This window comes from Solanum stenotomum, chromosome 11, assembly GCF_019186545.1.
Source record: "Solanum stenotomum isolate F172 chromosome 11, ASM1918654v1, whole genome shotgun sequence".
NCBI lineage: Eukaryota > Viridiplantae > Streptophyta > Magnoliopsida > Solanales > Solanaceae > Solanum > Solanum stenotomum.
Genome location: NC_064292.1, coordinates 1,099,865 through 1,116,848, shown reverse-complemented (window position 1 = coordinate 1,116,848; position 16,984 = coordinate 1,099,865). Strand labels below are relative to the sequence as shown.

The 16,984-nt window shown below is 26.7% G+C and overlaps 1 protein-coding gene across 1 annotated transcript; it reads right to left on the bottom strand.

Annotated features, from left to right (window-relative positions):
- Window positions 1-1,355: 1,355 nt before the first annotated feature.
- LOC125844429 (LOB domain-containing protein 1-like) lies at window positions 1,356-3,789 on the bottom strand. The gene is made up of 2 exons (XM_049523744.1): window positions 3,489-3,789; window positions 1,356-1,974 (listed from the first exon to the last, which is right to left on the bottom strand). The coding sequence occupies exons 1-2, from the start codon at window positions 3,729-3,731 to the stop codon at window positions 1,651-1,653; spliced, it is 567 nt and encodes a 188-aa protein (XP_049379701.1). The 5' UTR covers window positions 3,732-3,789; the 3' UTR covers window positions 1,356-1,650.
- Window positions 3,790-16,984: the final 13,195 nt, after the last annotated feature.

Below are 16,984 nucleotides of genomic sequence, written 5' to 3'. Positions count from 1 at the left end.
AAAGTTTTCTATTTAAATAAAAGAGTGAGCAAAATTGCAAGTTGGTTGTGACAAGACATAGTTGGTTAATTAATAATGGGAAAAGGGCATGATATATATCCCTCAACTTTGCCATTTGGAGCTGATGCCCCTTATTATCAAAATGGCTCATATATACCCTTACTGTTGTACAAACATCTCACATATACCCCTACCGTTACAAAATGAGCTCACATATACCCTTCATTTAACGGAAGTGAAAAAATTAGTTTTAAATTTGACTTTTAATTTTCTTAAAAATTATTGAGGGGTATATATAATTCTTCTAGCAAAGTTCAATGTATATTTTAATCTTTTTCATACATAAATTATTTTTTGACTTCTTTGATTATAATTATTTGAGTTTCTTATTCTTATTTTATTTTTTTCTTTCATTCCTTAGTATAAAGAAAAAAATTTAAAACTATTTTTTTTGGTCTATATTGTAATTTAATTTTTTGTATCTGAAGAAAAAAATTTGGTCATCTATAATAAGTTTTACAAGAGAAACATAAATAAATTTGACCATCAAAATAATAAATCTAAATTAGACATTGAAATAAAAAAAAGTCAAAAAAAAATATGTTTGAGGAGGATTAATATACTCATATGGGATTATTTTTTTTTTATAAAAAATAAAAATAAAAAATTAAACTAAAATTATTATTTTTCATTTCCATTAGAGGAAAAGGGTATATGTGAGTCATTTGATATAAGTAGAGGTATATATGAGCCACTTTCATAACAAGGGGTATATCAGCTCTAAATGACAAAGTTGAAGGGTATATCAGACTCTTTTCCCATTAATAATTGACAAAACACGAGTGAACATATCAAATGTGGAAAAAGAACTATTATGTTTGAAAGGTAAAAAGTCACCAAAAAACAAAGACAATAGGGAGTCAAAGGTTTGGGAATTCACATGGAACACATCAATTCAATGTTTAGAAATCGCTTTGTTTTAATCTATTTGTCATACTTTAAATATTTTAAGTCTGCTTAAAAAAATATTTTTTTGCTAATTTTAAACTTTTCATATGACATGTTTAAGACCACAAGATCTACATATCTTTAATTTAAAATTATAAGATTTAAATATTTTTTTACTTTTTAAACTCTGTGTCAAGTTAAAACGAGGACAAACAAATTAAAACAAAGGAAGTAATAAAAAAAAAGAAGGTAATAACATGTTATGTAATGCTTTAAATTTAATTACCCTTTAAGAGTATATTGGATATGAATTTGAATTAATTAAGTAATCTTGAATATACATGAAATGATTAAATGATTTTTTTAATTCAATTAGTAATACAATTGATGATCATCAAACATAGAAGTAGAAGACTATACCACCCATTTTTCTCACCAGAATCATATACTATATATATAAAATTAAATTACTAGACTAGACATTGACACAAATCTTTAAAGATTTGGATCAATTTATATTACAATTTCATTTTCCTTTCACTAAGAAATTAAATAACATTACATAAATTTTATTTGCGATTCTTTTTCTTAATACTATATATTTTACTCAAAATTTATTTGAGTACTCGATGAACTTTTCTAGGACCTGAGTTAGATTTGACGAATCTATTGGCATAGAGAGCGTTTTCCCCTTTAATAGACTCATGTCCATAGGGTCTCCCATGATCCAATGTTATCATCTAAGTAATTCATAGGGAAATTGTCTAAAGATTGTTGTGGTGGTGATATTGTTTGTGGAGTAGATTGGCCCATTTCCATACAAATTAGTGCCATGAGATTTGCTTGTTGACATTGCATGTTGACAATTTCAGCTTGTGCCTTAGCCAATTGTGCTTGAAGATCACTTACTTGCTTTTGTAATTGGCAAATTGATCCTGCACAACCATATACTGGATCTCTTAGTCTTGCATTTGCTTCATATACCATGCTGCTTACAGCATCTGCCCTTTGAGATTCTGGTAATTCCTATAAAAAAAGTGATCTTATTTAATAGTGATCGAATAAATTAAATGACAGTCTGGTGCATAAAGCATCTCGTGTTCATGCATGATTTGGGGAAAGACAAGACAATATGCTAAGGGGTGTGATGTATAGTTGTAGACAGTCTACCCTAATGCAAGTATTAGTGATTGTTTTCACGGCTTAAATGTGTGATGTATATAATATTTGCCAATTAAATCAAGTTGTTAAAATAACTATAGCTAGTGCTAGTAGTTAATTTTGAGAGAAATATATAGCAAGTAATATCCGTCACTAATTCTACGAGATATTTAACGACAGGTAACAGGTTAATGACGAATTTCACGAATAATTCTTGCTTTTGTAATAGTGAAGGATTTTGATCATTTTAACTCAAGAAGCCATAGATATTATTTGGTATAGATATGCTATGATGTAAACTTGAAAAATATAGATTATCTATCTTTCGGTTGATCGTCAATATGGATAATCATCGACTATATTACTTTTTTAAACTTATCATGTCATCTCAATATATTATGCAAATACAAATAACAAGTATCAGAAGTTTTCTATATTTTCTAAATGTATAAATCTTTAAAAGGTTAAACCGCCTGAAAAATTCAAAAAACTCAATATATATGACAAAAAAATAGAAAAATGAAATGTAGAGACATGAAAAGAGGAGTAATTATATAAATAAAGTAGATTGATGTGGTTGTTGTTTCTCATTATTATAGTCAATAGAGGAATAAATTCCTTACATTAAGAAGGGCAATATGATTGAGATATTTCCTTGTCAATTGCTTGTCTATTTCAACCATCAATTTTTAGCTAGGTATTGCTTTTCAAATTTGCAACTACAACCTACCTAAATACTACTTAACTCCAAATTTGTCTACATTTCATGCATATATTTTTGAAATTATAAAATAAAGTTTTATTAAATATTAAAATATTCCTAATTAATAACCACCACAAAATTAAAAGAAATTATAATTAAAGTTTCTCTCAAACTAAAAACAATCTATTTATAGTTTGCCTCTAAAAAATTGATAATGTAAGAGAATTAGAAGCTTCCCTTATTTTAAAGGGATTCAATCATTTATGTATATCAATAAAAAATATTTTTATTCTACTTAAAAAATAAATATTAATATGAACTGAAAGGGGATTCAATTGAATTCCTTCCTAACAAAAATAAACTAAATACCCAAAAAGTAAGGCAAATATATACTTTGGGAGGTAGTGTATTAATAACTGATGTGGACGAATCCAGTAACTTTTGTTTAAATTATATAGTATATGTACAAAAATATTTATTAAAAATGTATTAAGTATTCAATTATGAACCTAGTAAGTCGAGTTATGAATTGCTACTGATCAGAATTCATAAACTTCAAATTAAAGACGAGTACTACTACGTACTTTGAGTTATGAATTGCTGTTCAGAATCATAAACTTTAAATATTGACGTACCATATATATCATCAATATTGATAAAGACTTATAATATATACCTGCAAAAACTTAATAATATTGCTAGCACCAAACACACGATGAGCCGTAGTGAACTTAATAGGATCATTTGGAGGAAAATAAGGTGCCAACACACATTTCTCAGCACAGCGCCGCCGTAATATTTTACAGGCGGCGCAAGGACTCACCACCACCATTGTCACTGATGGTGGTGGTGAGTTAGGTGAAGACGAAGACGAAGGTGAGACGGATCGAGATGAAGATGAAGATATGGTGGATTCCATTTTTTAAATTTTTTGATCTTTGTAGAAATGTGTATAAAAGGAAAATAGTGTTTACTTGATGTGTTCTAAGATGGAGGAAACAAAGGGTATATTTATAAGCCAAAGGAGAAGAATAAGTGGGAGTGTGATGATGTCATAAATAATAAAATGACGTCACTGCCCTTTTGGTCTTTTTTTAAAAAAATAATAATAAATTTTATATCTTTCATTTATTTGGTATTATGATGCGATAATTTGAGTCTAATGAAAAACTAAAAATCCATGTAATCGATTTTTATTTATTTTGGATTGAGGCATCGTTGTTGTTTGTTTGTTTTTCTTTTAATCTATAAGCTTTTTGATTAGAGAGGAAATTTTAATAGTTCAGTTAGCTATATAAACATTAATCTATTGGCAAGAGTTTGATTTTCTATCTTGTAATTTTTTACCTAGTTTTTATTTTGTTGTTGGTTGTGGCGATCTACTGTTTTCACTAGTACTAGTAAATACTCCGTCCATCTCAAATTAATTACCTGGCATGCACGTTTATTAAGAAAATTTTAATAAGAATGAGATTTTGATTATTTTATCTTTATTTATGTCTTAAAATGTACTTCTACTGTTCATTTTTACTTGTCCACGATTTCAAACTCATCACTTTTAACATATCTCTCTATTTTATATTTCTCAACATTAATTACTTATTTCCCAAACTAATTCTCTAAGACCTAAGATTGTAAGTCAATTAATATTGATATTGTGATAAACCACTCATATTAATCATTATTTCTTATAAGGCATGTAAAGTTCAAAGTGAACAAGTAAAAGTGAACGAAGAGAGTAATCATCAAATATTTATTCTATTGAGATATTTGTGATCTTCAAGAACAATTACTATAAAGAATAAAATAAAATAAAAATTAATTTTATCTTAAAATTTTAAAATAACAAATTCAAATACGAATTACGAAAGATAGTTTAAAACGAACTATTTCTAGAGAGTTCATTATCTTTTTGGCATTTGCATGTGAAAACTCCAAAACTAGGTTTGAATAGTTTAGCCGATTTCTCAGAATTATTTTAATATTAGTAATTAATCAATCAATAAGTCTTTAATTAAATAGTTGTTGTAAACCAACCTCATGTAAATGACTTATGTTAATTAAACCCAAAGTTTTTGCGATTTTCTAATATTCTTGAAATAAAAATAACAATAATAAATATTTGAGGAGTAAGTTTTAAGTACAATTTAAAATCCAAGTGTTATTATTAACAATGTTACGCGATACAATTACAATAGATCACTGAGCGATAATTTAGGGATCAATTTAAAATCCAAATATTGGTAACAATGCTACATGAGACAATTGCAACAGATTGATCGATCATTTAGGGATCTTAGTTAGTTATTCAAATTGTTTTTCTTTCGATGATGAAGTGTCGAGATTAACTTATCATGCGGTACTACTTGAAGTTGCGAAGAAATTCTTGTGCAAGTAAAATTATTTAAATATTTTTTTATATATGACTCTAAATAATATTTTAATTCCTCATTTTTTCCAAGGAAAGAAAAAAAAGACTTCTTTTTTCTTGAGTATTTTTTTATGCATAAATATTATATGTTGAGAATGTGGAAAAATTATTGCATGGGAAGTCATTATAAATTAGGAATTAAGTAAAAAATGGGGTAGTGCCTAACGACCTATCTTTCCTTAGTCTAATATTTATTATATTTTTCTAAGCAATCCAAAGTTTTCACACCTAAAAATTGGATATGTTGCCTTTCTAGAAGAATGCAGGTGAAGTTAATTGATAGTGATTCGATGCACAAAGTATTCTGAATTTAGAATAATGAACATCTAAGAGGATATAATGTAGGGTTTATTTGACATGTTGCGATTCTACACACAATACAAATTTAAGTTTTAAATTCAAAATTTAAAAGTAAAATTTCACTCCATGAATGTTTTTGTATACTAATTTATCAACTATTCAATTTGTTCACTTTGAATTATTCACAACACTAAAAATATATATTCACTTACACCTTTAGCCTATCAAAAGAAAAATATTTTTTATCTTCATATTTTGTTTTTAACATTTTTTACTTATTCTCCAAATGATTTCTCAAAACCTATGATTAGGCATCAATTATATAAAATTAATAATAAATTACTCATGTCAATTATTATTTCTTAGTTAGATGCATGCAAATTTCAAACTGGATAAATAATAAAAGCGAACAAAGAGCGTATAATTACTCTACCTCCCATCCGCTCGCAACACTACTGAAAAAACAAATTTTGACACTTATAAAAACTTTCATTGGAAATTAGCTATTCGATCACGATTTTCATCAGAAATTAACTAGTCAAAATAATTTTTGATGAATTTTTCATCAAAAATCTCTTAACGACAAGCAAAATTGACGAAACGTTCATCAGAATTTGCATTGTTTACTAATATATAGTAAATTGATTAATCTTTTGTGATATATACATCATGAAGATTTTTAATTTCAACTCGATTAAAAGAAAATGGAGATGATTTTTTCCTTTTTCCATCTCTCATTGGAAAAGAATAAACAAAAGTCCTCCATCTTTCTTGGACTTGGAAGTCACAACTAATAGAAAGTCAATGGTCACTAACAATTAATCTTTAACATAGAAAATAGGATCAATTTTTTTTGTTGTTGGCTCTTTTTGGTTTTTGATTGACATTAAAATATATGGCTTTATCAAACTTCATTAATTTGAAACTAATTTATTCTCTTGCAATTAAATTAAGCCACGTGTAATATAAAATTTGAACCTACTATCTTGGTATTTTGTTTTCGTTATTTCCTTTCGATTCTACTTTGATCACACCTCTTTATGGTTGAGGCCTATCGAAAACAATTTCTCTATCTAAAAAAATAAAAATAAAATCTACGTATATCTTATCTCTATACCAAAAGGATCCAGAATTAAGTGGTTGGCATTTTGGGTTTCTATAATTAGTGAGACAGAGAGACAATAATTCCTACTACCTTAACTACCATATCATTACGTGTCTTCAAAGTAGAAATAAAAAATGACAAAATAATATTCATATCACGTTATTTATATTATTTATAATAAAGACAAAGGTCAGCTCGTTTGGCACATGCTTTAGAAAAAAAAAACTTCTTAATTTTAGCTTCTTTTTTTTTTGGCCTGATTATGACCTTTTTTTTTAAAAAAAAAATTATAATAATTTATGGGTAAAAAACCTAATTATTTATCTACTTTCAATGTAATTTTATAGAAAATTATATTTTGAATTTACATAGCTGATCTTTAACTTGTTCGAAATTGAAGTACAATAATTGTTATATCCAATATGTTTAATTTGACATCGATTATATCATAAAAGCAATATGTTTTTAGTTCTTATTCATCAAGATTCAAGCTCGAGATTTTTTTATATATGACATTATCCGTGCATGAGCTCGAGATTTTTTTTGATATATGAAATTATCCATGCTTCATGCACGAATATTTTATGGTGTTAGAATTAAACTATTCAATTTCAAATTATATAAAAGAAAAAAAAAACAAAAGAATATTGTTGACTGATTTTTTTTCCTTTGTGAATTTACAAGTAATTTCCCACGGTTTACACAACTTGTTAGGTAATAGTCATAGTAATTTAATGAGTTTCACGAGTTTTTTTTTTTTTTTTAAAAATACAATTTAATTTTCATAATGATATGAATTATTTATTATGTTTAAATATGATGCATTTCAAATCAAATGAGAGGTCTTCGAACCTTGTTACAAACTATAAAATCCTAAATAAAGACAACCCCAAGCTCTCATTTCCAACTCAAGTCAAAGATCGATCATTCTTCGAACCTTTTGATATGTATTGCACCTCCCCAATATAAAACAGATCCACTAGAGAAAAAAACTCAATTTTGCACTACTACGATCAATCATTGAATTTATCCAAGGAATTCATGGGATTTTTGTGGATTGTGTTGAGGAAAACTATCAAACCGTTTAATATTCATAAAAAATCCAATTTATTTTCTGTTATTATTATTATTATTTGAAGAGATATGAAGAATTTTTGGCACTCTAGCTTTAATTTTGCAAAGATATTTTAAAGTATTTTTTAGCTATTGTTATATATATATATAGCTTCTATTATATATTTTTTTTTTACGTTTGTTATGTTTTACCTGAGATGAGTATTTATAAAAATAATTCTTCAATAGGAATACGATTGCGTACACGTCGTTTTTGTAAATTTTCAAAAAAATGAAAATATCCAAGTATCTAAATTCATGCAAAAAATTATGTAAAATATGTTTGACCCTCCTACTTTGAATCCTCTAACTTCTGAAATAAACATTAATTATATCTTTTAACATTTTGTTATAATTAACATGTTATCTTTGAACATTTTGTTATAATTAACATGTTATCTTTGACCAAAAAATAAAACATGTTATCAGCATAGCTAATACGTCCAAAAGTACACATCTAATTTCTAACTTTTCAACCCAAATGATAGAGAGAAAAAAATAAATCTACTAATTAAATAAACTTTTTAAACTTATAAATTTGTCAGTGGAAGCAGTTAGACTCAATTACAAAGTAAAAATTCTAGGATGGAAAATATATATATAAAAAAGAAAAATTAGATATATTGCGTGTGGACTTTGTTAAAGAGAAAATAATATAATAGATGACAGTTGAGAAATATATATATAATTTTTTTAAAAAAATATTTAAGATCTTTTATTATAATTTTGCTTTAGATCATTAATTCTATTGAGCCAGTACTAATATTTTGTATCTTTTAGAAGAGGAAGAGAAGACTGCCATATGGCTTCGGAATGGAGCCCAACACGTTACAAATTTAAATTAGTCGAATTTCAGTATAAATATTCGAAAAAAAAAAAGTACCATATGAAGCACGTCTTTGTGATATATAGGAAATAGCACGTGTACATTTGAAAGGAAAATTAAGTAAAAAGAACATGTAGTGAAGGAGATTTGATCCCTAATAATTTTCTTAACATGATGGCCTCCACTTTGTGTTGAAATTAATTTTGTGGTTCTTGACCTTTCTTGAATTTTTATTTTTCATCGGTGTTTAATATTTATATTGAAGTTCGATAAATACTATTTGTATTGAAGTTTGATAATCATAATCTGTATTGAAGTTTGATTAAATTTGAATGTGTGTATTGTAGAGCCTGATGACACTTTTAATAGGTTTTTCTTTTTTAAGAATTTGAACCCAAAATCTATGATTCAAGATGAAGGATAATGTTGATGAGAATGATCTTAGGTCAGTTCGAAACGAAAACTCTAAACTTCTTATAAGACTTGAACAATCTTCATCCCTTTACGCATTAGGGCGAAAGGGGATATTAATGAGAATAATTCACATCGGACTAGAACGAAAATTCTGATTCTTTATAAGACTTGATATTTCTCTCTAAGACATTGTTGATCTTAGGTGAGAAATTTTATCAATTTAAATTTTGAAAACATATTTCCAAATATGCAACTTTATCATTATTTTCTAAGTAATTTATGTATTTGAAAATAATCAATTGTCTATTTATGCGATAGAGTATATTAAAATATTATCTTCTATTTATGTCATTTTCATAGTAATACTTTTAATTTGAGAATAAGTCTAATACTATATTAATATATGTAGGCAACATTATGTTTTAAGAAATTTTTATTTTTAAGACAACATTTTTTTTCATGTTCCTATTTATACCAAATAATCTCAAATTTTTACCACTAATTGCTTTGAGTTGTTTGAATCTATTTTGAAGGGTTTTTAATTAAAAATTGTCAATCTATATGTGTATTTTTTTTTTAGATGAAGATGTATCAAAAATAATTTCTCTATCTTATAAAAATAGGAATAAAATCTACATATATCTTATTATGTTCAAATTTCATTTACAGAATTATATTGAGTATTATAATGTTATTATTGTAATAATCTATATATCTATTTACGTTTATTTAATGATTAATTTCCGATAGCAACTTGTTGGAGAGATTTACATTCTACATCCAAAAAAAGAGAGAGCAAAGAAGGGATAATTACAGAAATTATACAATTTAGAATTTAGATAACTTTATCATCTCTATCATATTCTAAAACAATAATAGCGATAAAAAAAATAATGACGATAATAAAGTAAACCGCAAATGTCTTAATTAGTCCTAAATCTCATATTGTTTTTTTTTATATATATTCAAGAAGTGAATTTTAATTTTAGAGAACTTTTTTTTCACTACAATATATAAAATATGCAAATGTATCATTATTTTATAAGCAATATATGTATTTAAAAATAATCAATTGTCTTGTTATCTGATAGATTATATTAAAGTATTGTCTTCTATTTATGTCATTTTTCATAGTAATACCCCAACTTTGATAGAGTATATTAAAATATCTATTTACGTTTACTTAATGATAAATTTCCGATAGCAATTTGTTGGAGAGATTTACATTCTACATCCAAAAAGAGAGAGCAAAAGAAGGGCTAATTACACAAATTATACAATTTCAAATTTAGATAACTGTATCATCTCGATCATATTCTAAAAACATTATTAGCGATTAAAAATAATAAGGATGATAATAAAGAAAGCCACAAATGTCTTAATTAGTCCTAAATCTCATATTGTCTTTTTTACCTATCCAAGAAGTGAATTTCAATTTTAGAGAACTTTTTTCTTTCTATAAAAAATATACAAGGAGAAGTCATAAAAGAAAAGAAGACATCTATTGATGATTTTTGTTGTATTTATATATCAACTCTGATTTGAAGCATTTTCATAATTTTATTTTTTTATTCCATCGTGGGTTTATTGAGCTCCATCGTTACATGATGTAATGACCTGGAAGGTCATTTTTGGAAATTTGGATTATTCGTTTAACTTGAGTTAATTAATTGATGGGTAATTGTAGATAATTGATGGTTAATATGCTAAAGTAATCATTTATTTAAGACCCTATGCCATTTGGCCCATATATATCAAAATAAAATAGTGAATTTGTCACTTTTTAATAAATAATTAATTTAGTAAAGAAAGGGAGGCAGAAACTTACCTAGGCGGATGAACAAAAGAGGAAAATCAGCGGCCGTACTTCATGTTTCAGATAGGTACGCCTTTAAATAATGAATTGAGTATATGCATAAAGGTTACATTTTGTTAATTTATTATTACCATATGTTAGAGGTAACAGATTAGTTTTAATATTTGCTTAAGATCGTTATTCTTATTGGTGGGTGTGTCATGTTGGTGGGTTTATGTATGCAAGACCTTGGTGATGTGGAATATAATATTAAAGGCAAAGGTGTTCAGTGGGTATAGAATGAGGAAGTGATATGGGTGTTGTTAGTTTTGAAATCTTATTGTGATTATTAATGTGAATAGGTTGCTTTGAGTTGGAAGTACAACGAAAAGGAAAGGCTCAAGTCCCGGAGTGACTGTTCGATTATTTGAGACTTGTGTTTTTCTTTTAAATCAATTGTAATACTTTAGAGGCTTGTACACGTGACAACCAGATTTTGGGGGTATTGAGTTGATTATAAAATTTCCGCATTTTATTGTAATGATTGAGTTTTAGGCTGACTTGTCTTGGTGGGATAAGACGAGTACCATCACGTCCATTTTTGGGTCGTGACACATGACTTCAAAGAATATATTTCTTTAATTTCGTTAATTTATTATGTTACTTTATATTTATTTTTTCTTAATGTTTGATTTCTCGTGTCTTGTCTACTTTGTTGATATGTAGAGGTGACAAATGAACGAGTTAAGTTGAAATTGAAAATATTAAAATTCTGAATAAATTGAACATATATTTTATTTATATTTCGCTATTTATATTGCGTGTTGAACTACTCCTTAAGTAATAATATGATCTTTATAAGTGATAATGCCACTTTGACTCATCATACTATAGTCTCATTGACCAAACAAAACAATGCCATGATATATCCAAAGGGAAAAGGGTCATATTTGTCACTTCACTTTTGAAAAAAAGTTTTGAATATTATCTTCTTTGTTATATTATTGGTCTATATATATATATCTTTTATGTCTATACTATCGGTCCATATGTGTTCTTAACGCTATGTTCGTGGTGATAGTACATATGGTGAAGCCGTGAAGGTATTGGTGACTTTGGATACTGAAAAAAGAAGAAGTTGATATAACATTTTGATTATAATTGATGGATTAACAGATCAAGAAGGACAAATTTAAGTCATTTTTATAATATCATGAATATATATGAACTGATGATACAATATTAAAGACATATATAAATCACCAGTATAACAAAAAACAATATTAAACCTTTTTCGATAGCAAAGGGACAAATTATTCTTACATTGACCAAATTAAATGAATTCAATTTTCTTCATTTACTAGTCGTATGTACTATATACTATAATAATGTATTATTTGCTAAATTATCTTGAAGTAAATTAAACGTGGACAGAGGAGAAGAATTTTGTGTAGGACATTGGGCTAAGACCAAACATTCCTGACTATATAGTTATTACTCATCACCATCAATTAGCTCAATTTTACCTAAGTTGTGTACCTAATTAATGCTGTATAGAGAGACTAATAAATATTCCATCATCATTATACTTGAAGAATACTACTTTCTCCGTTCCATTTTATATGGGTTAATTTGATTTAATACGGAGTTTAAGAAAGAATGAAAAACTTTTAAAATTTATGGTCTAAAATAAGTGATACATGTTTGTGTGGCGAAAAATTATTTTATTAAGAGTAAAATATACATTTTAAAGTTAAATTATTACTTAAAATAAAAATACGTGATTGTAATTCTTTTTTAGACTGGCGAAAAAGGAAAGTGGATTGGTCATATAAACTGGGACAAAGAGAGTAATAGCTTTTTCCTTCATTTTCAACTATCGTTTTAGCTCAAAATTTATTAATTACAAAAATAATTTTCAAATTCAAAGTTAAAAATTGATAGTAATTATTTTTAATTATACCTTTAATAGTAAGAGCTATGCATATCATTTAATAGAAAAAATCAATCGATTTTTATTAAATATAGTTAACTTAATAAAATATATCTTATATTTATGATTTCCGTAGTTAGCGTGAAAAAACTAAAACAATAATTAAAATGTGACGGAGAAAGTACTAGCTAGTTCATTGGGTTTCTAGAGCTTTCTTTCATGTCAAATACTTGTGCAACTGTCTTAGTTCTACTCATTACTGTACTTGACCTCAAATACAAGTAGGGTAATAAAATTATAAATGATTCGGATTATGACTTGATTTTTAATTCATTTATGTTCAATTTAACTTAAATAACTCATCTATTTATAAATTTATTCCATTTTAATATTCTCAAATTCAGTTTAACGCGTTTACTCAATATTCCTAAATACAAGTATAATATATAAAAGAATTGATTAAAATTAACAGTGAATCCAATATAAAAGTTAGTATTTTTTTTTTATGATTACTATTGACTTATAACGATCAAATTAAGGCTTTTATCGATCATATTTCCCCTAACGCACTATAGTCCTTTTTTCTTGTACTTGTGTACACATTTTCTCTTATTTTTTCCAAAAGGAAAAAAAAAAAAACAATAGAGTCCAAGTTGTCAACTTGGCAGTGTTAATTAGCAGAGGTATATATATATATATATAATTCCATTTTAGTCGTTTGAAATCAGTAGCGGAATCAAATTTTTTATTAAGGAATCTAAAATACAAAGTAGTATTCACGTAAAGAAGTTAAAAGGATTCAATATCTACTACATATATGTAAAAAATAATTTTAATTATTTATAAATAGTATAATTTTTTATCGAAAGGGGTTTCATCCTATATGAATAATTTAATAAAAAATAAGTCATGAAAAAAGAAAAGAAAAAAAAGGTCCACACGGCTTTGAATTTAATTTTAAGCCAGTTTCCCATTGAGACCTCCGGCTTATATATTCTTTAGCGACGGATTATCAGAAAATATTATTAATTTTGAACAATTTAAGTATTTAACGATGAAGTTGATAGCTAAATTTAAATTTTTTAAAATAGCAAATTAAGTGTTAGCTTAGAGTCATGTTAATTTGTAGTATCTTTTTCTTCTTTGAAATTTTAATGATTTCATGTTGTGTACGTTGACAATATAGATTTATTTTATATTAACAAATTAAGTTAATTTATAATAATAAATTAAGGGTGCAACAATTATATGGAGTGTCAAAAAGGAGATAGATATCTTCATATGCTTTTTGAATATTTTTGAATCATGATTATATAAATTTTAAATTAAAAAACTTAAAAAATTTATGTTCGAAGTCACACTAAAAAAATTTTATGGTTCAACTTTCGTATATCGTTTTACATAAAAAGTGAGATGGAGGGAATATTATTTAATGGTTCATGTGAAACATCTCTACTACTCAAAATTAAAATTAATTTGAAATCATGAAACACAATTCTTCTTCTTTTTTTTTTTATAAAAAAATAAAACAAAATTGTCATGGTGGTGAAATGTGTAACCAAATAGTTTTAAAACATGAGTACTTTAGTATAAGAAATATTAGTTGTGAAACATACTTTTTTTCTTTTAAAGCAAAGACATGGTCATGTAATGTGTATTCAAACTTGGTCCTAAAATAAAACTACCTTATAAGAATATTTGACTAAAATATTGGTTAGGTAGAAGTTTCTTTGTGGGAATTGAAGGATAATTTTATTTTCCATTGCCATTTTTTTCCTTTTTTAAGTCTAGTCATTCCCTAAGAATATTGATTTTGAGTCTATTGATAAGATTGAGAATGATAGCCTAAGTTGAATACAATATAGTCAATACTCAATAACTAACCCTTCATTTCTAGCTTGCAAGTAGTAGTACTAGTTAGTGTCACATTCATACCAACAAAATAAAGAAAATAAATGTGGGGTAGGGGGGGGGGAGGGGGGCGGGGATTTTACATTGTTTTGAGAATCCCCACCAAAGAAAGACTTGCCAAATTCTAAATGACCCCACCCTAATCAATTTTATAAAATTAAATAATGATGTGAACGAGATTCGTTATGTTTTTCCATATAAGAGTTTTAATCAAGTGGGATGATAATTATGAGAGATCAGAGTTTAAATTCGAGGTATGCATACAAAACAAAGATGGTTTCTTCATAGAACTAACATATATTCAATGAAAAAATTGAAGTACAATGCAAGTTAATTCAGACGCTATCGACATAAAAATAATGATATATTATGGGAGTGGGAATTTTAGGACTAGAGCTTCAAAGAAGGGCAAAGAAATAGAAGAAGTCAATTTTAGTCTCTCAAAAGTCTTGATATGATAGTTGAGTTAGGTTTGGCTTGACCAAATACAGAATATTTACCCATTCAAAATAATTAACTCCTGTTAATTTTCAATTTTTTAAAATTTAAAAGTTGATTTTTAAGTTAATCTAGCTAGTTGTACACATATGATTAGGGGTTATGATACATAGTAGGTAGTTACAGTACTAATTAGTTACCAACATGATTCAATTATGACTGTTTGGTACAAAATTATGATTATGAAATTACAAAATGATTTTCTAGAACTAATAACTCCTACTCAAATAGTTGAAAAAACATCAAGTCTTGAAAAAGTTAAAACAATAGAACTTCTACAAATTATATTGAATTATCAACAACTATGTTTTAATCTCAAATTATATTGTTCTGTTATGTGATACTTGAAGCGAGGGTCTCTCGAAAATAGGTTCTCTACTACTTCACGAGATAGGAGGTAAGATTTGCATACACTTTATCCTCCTCAAACTTCAGTTTGAGATCGACTATACTTTGTGACCCTCACATGGGTGGAGTTAATTGTGTGTTGATGAATATACATGTTACCTTTCTCGAAAAAAAAAGTCACATCGATCATTAGCCATATCATCACCTTTCAAAGCAATTACCTACTCATATACAAAGACCCAAATAACATTAAACCCTAAAGCAACATTAATATCAAACTTACATATTATAGACTGATAGTCTGATACTTACTAATAAATAAAAAGAGATTTTAAAATGTCATATAGTATTAAGGAAAAACTATGTAATTAGACATACTTTACTATCATATATATTATTATTACTTATACTTTCAAAATATTACGTATCTTACCATTAATTAAGTATTTCCTACCAGATATTGAGGAAAATAAACTTGAATATACATTTTTTTTACTGCCATATAGACTAAAATAGGGAGAGAGGCAAGCGAGATTCGTCATGTATCCCCAGATACATGCAAATCACACTAAATATACACTAGATACATGTATATGTATGTATCTGGTGTTATTCACATGTATCTAGGATAACAAATACATTGGAGAGAGGCGATCCAAGTGGGAGAGAGGCGATCCAAATGGGAGAGAGGCGATGGAGGCAAGCGAGATTTGTTAAATATCTCAAATACATGCGAATCCACTTAAATACAAATATACAATTACATTTAATTTTGATCCCATGTATATCGAGATACATGCATATGGACGTATCTAAACATATCTGGATGCGCCAAAATCTGGTAAAATACATAATATTACAAATTGGAGTGTTTTGGTGATTAGCTCCTAAATTAATAGGATATATATCACATATTATTATAAGTGGGAAGCTCCAAAGTGAAAAGTTGAATTACCATTTTACGCCCACACTAAATGAAAATGTCATAAAATATTTAATTAAATTCATCTAATATAATTAATTAAACATTTTTATCCTGAAATAAAGAAAATTCTCCTTTAATAATGTATATTGAGTACAATACAATGAGTCAACCATAATTATATGCTTCTCCACATATCAATTACTAATTTAAAGAAGTTATTAGAAGTCATTTATATATGCAGCGTCTTAACAATTTCAGAATTGATTCTTCATATTCTTATATGTGTATTAGTACATATATTGTATAATATAGTCATACGCTTCAACTTTGAACAATAACTACAAATTTGGATTTAATAGTTTTGGAAATTTAACTATTTTTTAAGAATAAAATATAAAGTGTCCTTTCACTTCTTCATAGCACTTATAAAGAAATTTAATGATATTTTAATGATCTTTTTCTAACTTGATTTTTGAGTTTCTATATATCTTGGCTATAAATATCATTGTGTGCTTCACTGATTTTTCGATCTGTAAATTGTGCCATGATATATATTGTCTTAGTTTTGATGAT

Bases quoted from the DNA above. Each gene is read 5' to 3' on its own strand.
- LOC125844429 (XM_049523744.1), bottom strand. From the start codon at position 3,731: ATGGAATCCACCATATCTTCATCTTCATCTCGATCCGTCTCACCTTCG. The intron at 1,975-3,488 runs GTATATATTATA...CTTTTTTTATAG, and splicing joins ATATTATTAAGTTTTTGCAG to GAATTACCAGAATCTCAAAG.